Source organism: Camellia sinensis, chromosome 3, assembly GCF_055761805.1.
Source record: "Camellia sinensis isolate YWXY chromosome 3, ASM5576180v1, whole genome shotgun sequence".
In the NCBI taxonomy this organism is placed as follows: Eukaryota; Viridiplantae; Streptophyta; class Magnoliopsida; order Ericales; family Theaceae; genus Camellia; species Camellia sinensis.
This window is the reverse complement of record NC_138963.1, coordinates 163,398,385-163,410,731: the sequence shown is the minus strand read 5'-3', so window position 1 is coordinate 163,410,731 and position 12,347 is coordinate 163,398,385. Positions and strand designations below refer to the sequence as shown.

Here is a 12,347-nt window from a genome sequence, read left to right as displayed (position 1 = left end):
CATAGGATTTGTTAATTTGTTAATATTACTATTAGTATGATGAATTTTATATGTACACAAGATATTTATTATGTAAATTAATGTAAGAGGGAAAAAAAATGACAGAATTTATCCAATTATACATAATCATTGTTTTCTTTTATTTTTCAAAATGATATTGGTAATTAACTCTGCTATCCCTCCTCTTTTTATTTGCACTCTCTGTATGTATCTCCTAATATAACAGAGTAATTCAACTTTCATGAATAATATTCATAAGGTTCTTGTGCTGAATTTGTAATATTTAAATTTTATTTTATTTTTTATCAGCAACAGAGTAACTTTATTGAGTAAAAAGCAAAACAGTACAAAGGAGGACTAGAAGTCCTCAACTATCAAATAAAAAGGACATAATAAAAATCAAACCAAAATGACCAGAGAAATGTTACACAAACAGTCATCCAATCACTAGATATCAAGAAAAGTTGGATCTCTCTAAATGGTGGAAACACAGAGATCTAAAAAGATGCCAAACTTCAAACTTTCTTTCACAGAGCATCCATGTCCCCAAATTTGCCTTGAAAAATCCTTGCTTTTATTTCCAATCAAATTCCCCAAAAGGTTGCACACACCACACAAAGCCACAAGCTTTAGCCCTCCAAAAGTAATATATCAGTGAAGTATCAATGGATAATTTCTAAAATAGAAAAGCAAATAATAATAATTGAAATGCATTCAGAAAGCAAGGAGTTGAAGGATGCATTTTTAAGCTTGATATTTTGGAGCATCGTTTTTCACATTTTGGTATTTACTTTAGGTAGAAATATTCATATTAAAAATTGAATTACTGTTATAAACAGTACTAACTAACTTACAAACTTCTCTTATATTATATGCACATAAGATATATAAACACAGTAATATCTTTTCGTATCTTGCTGAGTCTGCGTTTGTATCAAGTGTACGTACATGGGTTATTTTACACTAGAGACTAACCTCCTTGCGAGTTACAAGAAAAGTGCCAGAAAAAGAAGTGTTCTTAGTTTAGTCCTACCCAAACTAATCATAAGATCCTATCCACTATATGCATGACAACTTGCAGTCAATTATCTAACTAGGGTACCCCCATCATATCTTTTATCTCTAAAAGTTGCTTTCGTAATGAAAGGCATTATTTATGCATCAAGATTTCAATTCACTTCACTTAAAAGTTGCAATGTTTGGCGCCTCCTATTTATATTGGATATCAACATCCAATTAAGGTCCTCACTTTTTAGTTGTTAAAATCACTACATAACAATCTTTCTACAACTAGACAATGAATCTATACAAAATTATAATAACTAATCAGGTACGGATGACAATGTTACAATTTTTCACTTCTACATATGGCTGAATGGCCATATCTTTCCTGATAACAGAGTTATCTTATCATGACATCGTAATTTTCTTCTTTCTCTTAAGAAATGTATCTATGAAATTACCTTAGTTGGCAAATAACTCAACTATTGATTCATCTTATAAAAGGCAGCTAAACATGTTATTTTTCTATGGATCGTAGAATACTCAAAACAATGTTGATGAACACACATTCCTCGGGAAATCAATTCATCGGTTGGTTGAGAGCTATCTTCTTAGAAGCCTTTTGCACGTGCTCACTAAATGAAGCTAAAAAAATGATAAGTGTCCCACTCAATGGAAGTAATAGCTCAAGCACTGCTAAAGTGCATAGGAACTATGTATTTCAAACTCAGCAGTCAAATATAAAAATAAAAATAAAAATTAACCAATTTAAAGTCACAAGAAGCTTTTTGACCTGATTTCTCTTGCTTTGGAGTTGTGCGCAAATCATCGGATGAAAAGCGATGCTCCCATGACCTGTACGTAAATGAAGACATCAAGTTGTTCTTAAGCATATTATTTATCAAAAACAAAAAAAAAAAAAAAAAAAAAAAAAATTGTTCTAAGCATATCAGAACTTTTCAAGGAAGTCATGGGCAACTTCTGGAAGGGATAACAGACCGCTCATTGTTCTCGTTATCTTGAACAGCCGACAGTGGAACAGGCTTGGAGATAGAATAGACCACAATATGTTCCACATTGTCCGTATCAGTAGTAGCATAAGGTCTCAAAACTTCCACAGACAAGTTATCGTGAATTAACGCCACCTTGGAAGATATTTGTTGGAGGTAAAACCTCAAATCCCGCCTGAGGTGCCTGTCAAGAATTTTAATTTTTCTCAAGACCAGTGAAATATAAAGACGAAATGAAGAACATGAATACACTCATTCACATATGGAAACTCAAATATGCATTGAATAATAATTATAGAAAGCATAACTATTGGCCTTTACTGTATGACTCTTGTTTATGAGAAATACACAATTGTGAGAGAGAGCAAATAAGTCAACAAGAGTGCAACTTAAGATTAAGCATCTTTGAGAATAATATTAGCATCATAACTCAAATTTTGAATGGTTAGGATAGTACTTTCTCGAATTACAAATCTGTGAACTTAAAAATATGATTCTTTCTGATGCAGGGAGACCTACCATTGATCCTAAAAGCCAGAGCTCGCAGGAGGAGGCATATCAATCCCTTTATCCCCAGCCTAGGGTTCCAATAAATCAAGGCGAAACCGACTTCAGCCTCGGGTGATGCTCAGTTAATGTGCACCATTGATTTTCATTTGGCAAAAGTTGGTTCGAGCTGTTGCAACAAAGCTAAAGTCTTGTGAGATATTGCTTGGAAACTAGGCTATTTTAGTTGACTTTTGGGCTTTTTGACTATTTAGCATAACTAAAACAATTGTGTTTGAAATGATCGTTGGTTTTTTTTTTTTTTTTTTTTGATAGTTGTGAGAGACCAAGTTGATTTCTTACTAGTTATTTTAGCCTATTTTGTCTTTATTGGCTATTTTACCCAAAAAGAGCCACCAACCCAACCTCCCAAACACCCCCAACCCCATTTGCCGTGTTGACTTTTGGCTAAAATAGCCAAAAAGTCAAAACACCTAATCATATCATCCTCTATACTTTTTTACACAACTTTTCACAAAAAGTGAAAAAACCAGCTAAAATAGTCACTTTCCAAACATCCTCTATATTTCAAGAGACGGTTGACTATTGTGTCGAAGGCACTTGTGTTACGGGATCGAGATTTGTTGCGAGTACGCAACTTGCCATGGAGTACAAAGTTCGAGGTGAAAATTCTACCGAGGTATTGGTTGTAGCTATGAAGTACCGACACTTTAAAATGGTTGTCGTGTCCGTGTTGGATATATATGAGACACTGACACTTCGAGGACACGTGTGTCTACCGCGTGGCATGCCAATTATTTCAATTTATTATTTTTTCGCGTGACACTTCACAGACATGGATGTCCTATGTTTGGACACTTGTCAAGGCACATTTGTGAGTTACTTCTTTATAATTTTAGAAAGATGGTGTGAGGTCAAAGTAAAATATATGGGGAAAATATATATATGTATATATATCCACATATACATTGATGTCTCTTATATTGTTGTACAATAAATTTATATTTATATACATTACCAATAAAGAGATGTAAAAAGTAATTTTTTCATTGTATGGTGTCCATGCTTCTTAGGTTGTAAGTCATTACTTGAGTCTTGTATTAATCTCATTGAATAGTGGTTGTAAGTCATTACTTGAGTATTATAGTAATCTCGTTGAACAGTGGATTATTACTATCAAAAAAAAATGGCCGTGGTTTTTCCCCTTTAGAGGGTTTCCACATAAAAATCGATATGTTCAATATGTGGATGTTATACTTCTGTTATTATCTTGTTTAACAGTTACACGTAGAATTTAAACAGGGCAGAAAAGTTTAATTGATTGATAATAGCTTTGTTGAGCCTATTCAACCACACACATCCAAGCTAGATTATGTATGCATTTCGCATTTTCATTATTTTCTATATAACTTTAGCAAACATTTAAACCAAAAAGTGATAAAACAGAACCACCAAATTGAGTTAAGCTGCTATAACTATCTAAATGACAAGAAAAATGAAAATTTCAACCTCGCAATGTGTTAGCATATCAAGACATTTGCAATTGAATCCTATTTCAATTAAAGAACAGAAGAACATGTGATATTACAACTTGCAGTTCACCACTAGGTCTAAGTAGCGTTACGAAGTAACAGGAAGAACATAGAAAACATAAAATTCATTAATGGATGGCATGTTAAACATCCTAATTAATTGAAATTCATAAACATAAAATAACCAGAAGAAAAAAAAAAAAAATTACCAATCGAGTACAACCCAAGTTGCATTGCAAGCTGTAACCTCTTGTAAAACCACCTTCTTGATTGGAGTTCCAGCAGTAATCATGACTTCAATGTCAACCTAAACAAGAAAAATAACTGTATTGAAGATAAGGAACAAGATACAATGTCCTCCTTTTAGCTTAAACCAGGAACATAGCAATTGGCAGTTCTACTTATGTGAAAAATGCATAACACTAAGGTTCAGTGATGTTTTAATTGACAATGTGAAATAATATATCTACTATTGCAACTATTTCTTTTGCAACTGATATAACACTTTAAGGTACTACTAGCACATGGTGGTATTATTGGGCTTATTGTATAGTTGGAGACAGAGTAACCAACCAGGTAAATTTTTAAGAAGCTTTTTATAGGATGGAAATGAGATTTGTCATGCAATCTTCCTTAAGAGAAGAAATGAGAAGAACCATCCATTGTGATGTAGATCAACAAGCAATGCATTATGGCCTTCTCATGAAACCTATATTCAATCAAAGGTTTTAACTCTGCCATTAAATCAAGTCAACAGTGCATTTATTTAATTGTGTGGAGTCAGCTATTAATCATGTTGCATGATTGAATTCCATATTAGTCCATATGCTTCTCTAGCAACTGATTTAGAATTTCTCATTCACATGGGTCTAAACGTGGCATGTCATATTCAACAACTAGTCAAACACCGACACGACACAGCACAACACAATACTCATCCGACATTTCTTGACGCCTTTCAGACATATTGAAACTTGCCATACTATTTCCAAAATTTTCTAGACGTGGACACACTTCACAATTTGGAGAGCTCATTTGTCTATCGCTTAGTCACACATTACAAATTTGAATAAAATAATTTGAAAAATCTAATAAAAAAAACATTTTAAATCTATACATATTCTCCTCCTTTATGCTTCAAAAATTAGTGTTACATTACATTTTTTATTATTTTCTAATTAAATATTCATATGCATGACAAATAATTATTTCTTATTTACATATATGATATATAATAAATATATAAAATTATATATTTTATGTATGTCCCTCCACATGTCTTGTTTTATTATTTTTTTTTAAAATTGTGTCAACATGTCTACGTTGTGTCATGTGTCTATGCTTGTGTGTGTACCCATACTTCTCATATTGCATTACATTGTGCAATTTCTATGATACATGCAAATAATTCTAGTTATACAAGTAATTTAAGATATATTTTGGACTGGTATATGTGTGAAGTTAGATATTACAACAAAGCACATGATAAATTCTGAAAACAACAATACATTTATGTATTGGAAAATCAATCATGTATTTTGTTATTATGTTAATTCATCACAACACCATGGGTTACGATACCAACATGTGTTGTCACCAGTGATGATTCAAAAGTACTGCTACAATTGTTTACATGACAGTTGTGGTGTTTTAAATGACCCAAGAACTTCATTTGGTTCCATGGCATTGCATTACAATATAAATTTAATTCTACATATATACAAAAGCTTTATTTATTGAAAAAAACAGCCATGTATTTTGTATGACTATATCTAATTCATCATAGCACTATGACTTCACCAGTATGTTGTCGCGAGGCTTAAATAACAGTACGTCTACCACCTATGTCATTGTGTTAATGTGTGTTAATCATCCAAGAAGAAAATATCTTAGAGCATTCTAGGTTTTTATTTTATTTTATATATAGCATATACTAATATTTTGTAAGGGAAATTATGCTAACCTCCCCTTAAGTATAAAAAATACAGCAATTCTCACAATTTTCATATAATTTCATCAACCTCCCTTTTGGTAAGACTAAAGGGACTATTACAAATGCAGATAGTGTGAATACACAAACAGAGATGACAATATCATATTTCTATTCATATGACTAATGAACTATTAATGAAAAGGGACCAATTGTCATGTAGATTAAAACCTTAAGGGAGCCCATTGTAATTATGTCAAACTTGTGGTTCTTATTGTATTTTTTCCAAATTTCATGCAATGTTAGTATAATTTACCCTATTTTTTATTATTATTAAGATTATCATCTTTCAAATTTTTCATGTTATTGTTAGAAAAGTCAAGGAATTGTCCTAGTCTTTAGGCAGTTTGTTTACTGCTGTTCCTAGTTAGTTGCTGTACATGGCCTACTTTGGCTTAGTTTTAGGAGTAAGTTTAGCCTGTTATGCAGTCACTGCAGTTCCTAATTTCATGCTTTAGTAGTTGCTACTATCAGTTTGTTTACTTGCCTATATAATGGCTGTTTGGTTTATCAATAATGAGAGCAGATTAATATACTCTTTCCCAGCTTTTATTGTGTGTAAAAGCCTTTCTCTTCTTCATTTTGTAACAGTGGTATCAGAGCCTCCGAGTGAAAAAGTGAGATAGAGAGTGATATAGCAGCAGTTCTATTTCTCTATCACCTGTTTTTTCTTTTGCAGTAGCAGACAAGATCGATGGCTTCAGAAAATTTTGTGCAACCATCCATTCCTCGCTTTGATGGTCACTATGATCATTGGAGCATGCTAATTGAGAACTTCTTGTGATCCAAAGAATACTGGCCGGTGGTTGTTTCTGGAATAGCAGAACCAGCCGAAGGTGTTATGCTGACAGATGCGCAGAAGTCGGAGCTTGAAGCACTGAAGCTGAAAGATCTCAAGGCAAAGAATTATCTTTTCCAAGCTATTGATCGCTCCATCTTGGAAACAATTCTTTGCAAGGATACCTCCAAGCATATTTGGGATTTCATGAAGAAAAAGTATCGAGGGACAACAAGGGCGAAGAGGAAGCAGCTTCAAGCATTTCGTTCGGAGTTTGAAATGCTTCGAATGAAATTAGGAGAGTCGGTGACAGATTATTTTGCAAGAACGATGGCAATAGTCAACAAGATGCGGATCTATGGCGACAAGGCAGAGGATGTCACCATTGTTGAGAAGATTCTTCGATCCATGACACCAAAATTTAATTTTGTTGTCTGTTCTATAGAAGAATCTAATGATGTTGATGAACTTTCAATTGATGAATTGCAAAGCTCTTTGTTGGTTCATGAGCAAAAAATTAACCAACAAGAGAAAGAGGAACATGCATTGAAGGCCTCATCTAAAAGTCACTCTACACCAAGTAGAGTTGATAGAGGACGAGGAAGAGGTAGAGGTCGCGGTAGAGGAGGTAGAGACAACAATGATCGTGGAAATCAACAACAAAACCATCACCAAGAGAATCAATTTCAAGGAAGAGGAAGAGGACGTGGAGGCCATCAATCAACTAGACCAAAGTCAGCAGACAAGTCCAATGTTGAATGCTACAGATGTCATAGGTATGGCCATTATCAGTCGGATTGTCGAACTAACTTGAATAGACAAAGTGGAGAAAGAACTAACTTTGCAGAAAAAGAAGAGGAGGTGTCTCTTTTGATGGTGTGTCACGTGAAAGAGGAAACCCACAAGAATCTGCGGTACTTAGACACTGGTTGCAACAACCATATGTGTGGAGAGAAGTCTGCATTCTCTGAGTTGGACGAAGCCTTTCGTGATGTTGTGAAGTTTGGTGATGATTCTAAAGTCTCCGTTATGGGAAAAGGAAGGTAGCAATTCAAACCAACAAAAATTCTATTCAAACTATCTCTAATGTTCTCTTTGTTCCAGATTTGAGAACAAATTTACTGTGTTGGTCAACTTCAAGAAAAGGGATATGGAATCTCTATCAAAAACGGAGTCTGCAGAATTGTAGATGAAAAATTGGGCTTGGTGGCTCAAGTAAACATGACAGCCAACCGAATGTTTCCATTGTATCTCAACAACACCACTCACTCATGCTTCTCAGCAAAATTGAGGGACGCAGCATGGCTATGGCATTTTCGCTATGGCCACCTAAACTTTGGTGGACTGAAGATGCTACAGCAGAAAGATATGGTGATTGGTCTTCCTCAAATCACAGCTCCCTCTGAAGTTTGTGAAGAATGTGTTGTTAGCAAACAACACCGTAATCAGTTTTCACAAGGGAAATCATGGAGAGCGAAGAAGGCGTTGGAGCTTGTTCATTCCGACATTTGCGGGCCAACAACTCCATGTTCTAATGGAGGTAAAAGATACATAATTACCTTCATTGATGATTATAGCAGGAAGATATGGGCCTATTTGTTGCAGGAAAAATCTGAAGCTTTTGCAGCCTTTAAAAGCTTCAAAGCTCTAGTTGAGAAAGAGGTTGGACAGCTCATAAAAGTTCTTCGCACGGATCGTGGTGGAGAATATAACTCACATGAATTTGCAAATTTCTGTGAGACCCATGGAATCAAGAGGCAAGTTACTGCAGCTTATACGCCCCAGCAAAATGGCGTTTGTGAGAGAAAAAATCACACTATTATAAATATGGTGCGAAGCCTTTTGTTAAGAAGTGGAGTTCCAAAAAGCTTTTGGCCTGAAGCAGTAATTTGGAGTATTCATATTTTGAACAGAAGTCCCACTCTTACTGTTCAAAATATGACACCGGAGGAAGCATGGAGCAGACGAAGACCAGCGGTGGGTCACTTCAGAATTTTTGGGTGTGTTGCATATGCCCATATTCCAGACGAGAAGAGGAGAAAGCTAGATGATCAATCAAAAGCTTGTAAGCTATACAATCCTAGCACCAAGAAAATCATTATCAGTCGAGATGTCGTTTTTGATGAAGAGAAGTTCTGGCCATGGAACAATGATGGTGCTCAACAACAGATTCCTGCTGTTTTTGATGGAGAGAATGAAAATGGAAGGCAGCAGCTGGTGGAGAATGGACAGCAGCCAATTCCAGCAGCTACCGAAGAAGAGGAACGACCTCAATGTGCCAAAAGAAGACCAGCATGGATGTCGGACTATGAGGTAACCGGAATTGATCAATCTGAAGACGCACTCACTCACTTTGCTCTATTTTCAGACTGTGATCCTACAGTTTTCGAAAATGCTGTCAAAGAATCAAAATGGCGGAAGGCTATGGATGAAGAAATTGCAGCCATAAGGAAAAATGATACATGGGAGTTATCTGATCTTCCAGAAGGGCACAAAACAATTGGTGTAAAGTGGGTTTACAAGACAAAGCTGAAGGAAAATGGTGAAGTTGATAAGTACAAAGCCCGCTTGGTGGCTAAGGGCTACAAGCAAGAGTTCGGTGTTGATTACAACGAAGTCTTTGCTCCGGTTGCAAGGCATGACACAATCAGATTGGTAATTGCATTGGCAGCACAAAACTCATGGCCTATTTTCCAATTGGACGTGAAATTGGCATTCCTCCATGGAGATTTGAAAAAAGAGGTATTCATTGATCAAAATCCTGGTTTTGTGAAACTTGGCAATGAACATAAAGTGTATAGGTTAAAAAAGGCTCTATATGGATCAAAACAAGCTCCACGAGCTTGGTATAATCGCATAGAGACTTATTTTTTGAAGGAAGGACTTCAAAAATGTCCTTATGAACATACACTTTTCATAAAAATTGAAGATGGAGGGAACATGCTTATTGTTTGCTTATATGTAGATGATTTAATCTACACTGGAAGTAATACAACCATGTTTGACAGTTTTAAGAAATCCATGATGGTTGAATTTGAGATGTCCGATCTTGGCATGATGCATTATTATCTTGGCATTGAAGTAGTGCAGTCGTCTACGGGAATTTTTATTTCTCAAAAGAAGTTCGTGGGAGAAATCTTGGACAGGTTCCAAATGAAGGATTGTAATCCTATGACTACACCATCTGAGTTTGGCTTAAAGCTAAACAAAGATAATGAAGGAACGAAGGTCGACAACACTCTTTACAAGCAAATTGTGGGGAGTTTAATGTATTTGACTGCAACAAGGCCTGATATAATGCATGCTGGAAGTGTCATTAGTAGGTACATGGAGTGTCCTACAGAGACTCATCTCTTGGCTGCAAAAAGAATTTTCCAGTACTTGCAAGGTACTAAGGAGTTTGGGCTATTCTACAAGAAGGGAGAAAAATCAGATTTGTATGGCTTCACAGATAGTGATTACGCAGGAGATTCAGATGATCGGAAAAGCACATCGGGGTATGTATTCATGATGGGGACAGGAGCAGTTTCATGGTCATCAAGGAAGCAATCAATCGTCACTTTATCAACTACAGAAGCTGAATTTGTTGCTGCAGCAGCTTGTGCTTGTCAAGCTATTTGGCTAAAGAAGATTCTCAAAGAGCTACAGTTCAAGGAAGATGAGCCTACTCTAATTTATTGTGACAACACTTCAACAATAAAGCGGTCAAGAAATCCTGTTCTGCATGGCCGAAGCAAACATATAGATGTGAAGTATCATTTCTTGAGGGATCTCACGAATGATGGAGCCATTGATCTAATTTACTGCAGAAGTGAAGACCAAGTTGCTGATATTTTAACAAAGTCTCTCAAGTTTCCTGCGTTTCAGAAGCTAAGAAAAATGGTTGGTGTTTGCACTTCGGATACCTTCAGTAAACTGAATGTTGAAACATCAGATTAAGGGAGGGATTGTTAGAAAAGTCAAGGAATTTTCCTAGTCTTTAGGAAGTTTGTTTACTGCTGTTCCTAGTTAGTTGCTGTACATGGCCTACTTTGGCTTAGTTTTAGGAGTAAGTTTAGCCTGTTATGCAGTCACTGCAGTTCCTAATTTCATGCTTTAGTAGTTCCTGTTTTCTTGCTACTATCAGTTTGTTTACTTGCCTATATAATGGCTGTTTGGTTTATCAATAATGAGAGCAGATTAATATACTCTTTCCCAGCTCTTATTGTGTGTAAAAGCCTTTCTCTTCTTCATTTTGTAACAGTTATATCCTTAGTTCATTACTTTCAGACAGGCAAACATAACTTTGGCAGCTAGAATTAGTATTTGACCTTTCAGTTATTTTATGATATAGGTACAACTCTCACCATAGTTCTTCACAATATTCAAGAAGCTTATCAGTTTTTTTCCAACACTTAGCTGACAGTTATATGTAGCTTCACATCCAAAATTAATTATCCATCTTATGACAAGAAAGCAGTTGACAAAATATGTACTAGTACCTCTAGCATTTAGTGAAGTTTTATTGAATATCTTCATGCATTTTCCATTGTTCTCCTTATGTGATGTATGCGATAACTACTAGTTACATCTAATTTGGAATTGGGTTATATTTGACACTATCATACAAACCATTTTTTTAGATTAAGGTTCTAAAAGATGCAACAATCACAGCGTCAAGATCTAAAAGTATAGGTATACTCTAAGCTTTGAACATATTTACAACAAGAATAACTCACACATGAAAGTTCATTGAATGCATTTAGAATATAGCAACTCAGTAAGAGTCACAGACTTGTGATTACTCTAGAATCACAGGTGCTTCACATTGCAAACATTCTTGTGAAGTATTTCGTCTTACAATATATGCACAACAAGAAGTTAAAAACATTATAGCCCCTGCAAATGCAATATCAGCATATCTTTTACTGAATAATGTTTGGTTTTTCAAAATAATCACCTCAGAGATTGCAATGCCTCTTAAATATATGGAATAGCTATGGCAAAATATAAAGAACATTTATTACCCTTTCATTTTTGCATTCTTCAGCACTTTGTAGGAGCATGTTCACATACTTACCAACCTTTTTTGAAACTTGGTCTTTCATTGCACTCATGTTTGTTCCCCAAAAAGAAACAGGGGATGCTTGCATTTGGTGACCCACTACACCAAAAACAAAATAAGAAGATCAACTTTAACCATAAAGATGAGCAAGAAAACCGGGTTTACTTTTTTTTTAACCGTTCTCATGGTGGTTTATACCAACTTTTGGTAGTACATTCACCTGCACCCTTCAATTTCCAGCTTTTGGTTGTACTTAATACATTGATAGTCACACAAATTTTGAGTCTCCCAAAATTCATATCATAGTCATGATATTAGGTGATAGTAGAAAGTATTAAGACTCACCAAAAATTCTTAGATCCCATGAAAGGATGATAACTCAATCTAGTCATTACAGTTTTGGGATCTCTTTGGAGCCTTCAACACTCAAACAACTCTACCATATGATATGATTCTTGCGGCGAGATCACAATATCACTTTAAA

The 12,347-nt window shown here is 35.2% G+C and overlaps 1 protein-coding gene across 1 annotated transcript; it reads right to left on the bottom strand.

Moving 5' to 3' along the window:
* Positions 1–315: 315 nt before the first annotated feature.
* On the bottom strand, positions 316–11,933 carry LOC114263671 (uncharacterized). Its single transcript, XM_082917721.1, has 5 exons — positions 11,826–11,933; positions 4,261–4,358; positions 2,002–2,196; positions 1,796–1,857; positions 316–627 (listed from the first exon to the last, which is right to left on the bottom strand). The coding sequence occupies exons 1-5, from the start codon at positions 11,913–11,915 to the stop codon at positions 575–577; spliced, it is 498 nt and encodes a 165-aa protein (XP_082773847.1). The 5' UTR covers positions 11,916–11,933; the 3' UTR covers positions 316–574.
* Positions 11,934–12,347: the final 414 nt, after the last annotated feature.

Coding starts and splice junctions, on each gene's coding strand:
- LOC114263671 (XM_082917721.1), bottom strand. CDS start 11,915: ATGAGTGCAATGAAAGACCAAGTTTCAAAAAAGGTTGGTAAGTATGTG. Junction 2,197..4,260: donor ACTTGGGTTGTACTCGATTG/GTAATTTTTTTT, acceptor AATTCTTGACAG/GCACCTCAGGCGGGATTTGA. Junction 628..1,795: donor TCCAAAGCAAGAGAAATCAG/GTCAAAAAGCTT, acceptor GGAGGGCTAAAG/CTTGTGGCTTTGTGTGGTGT.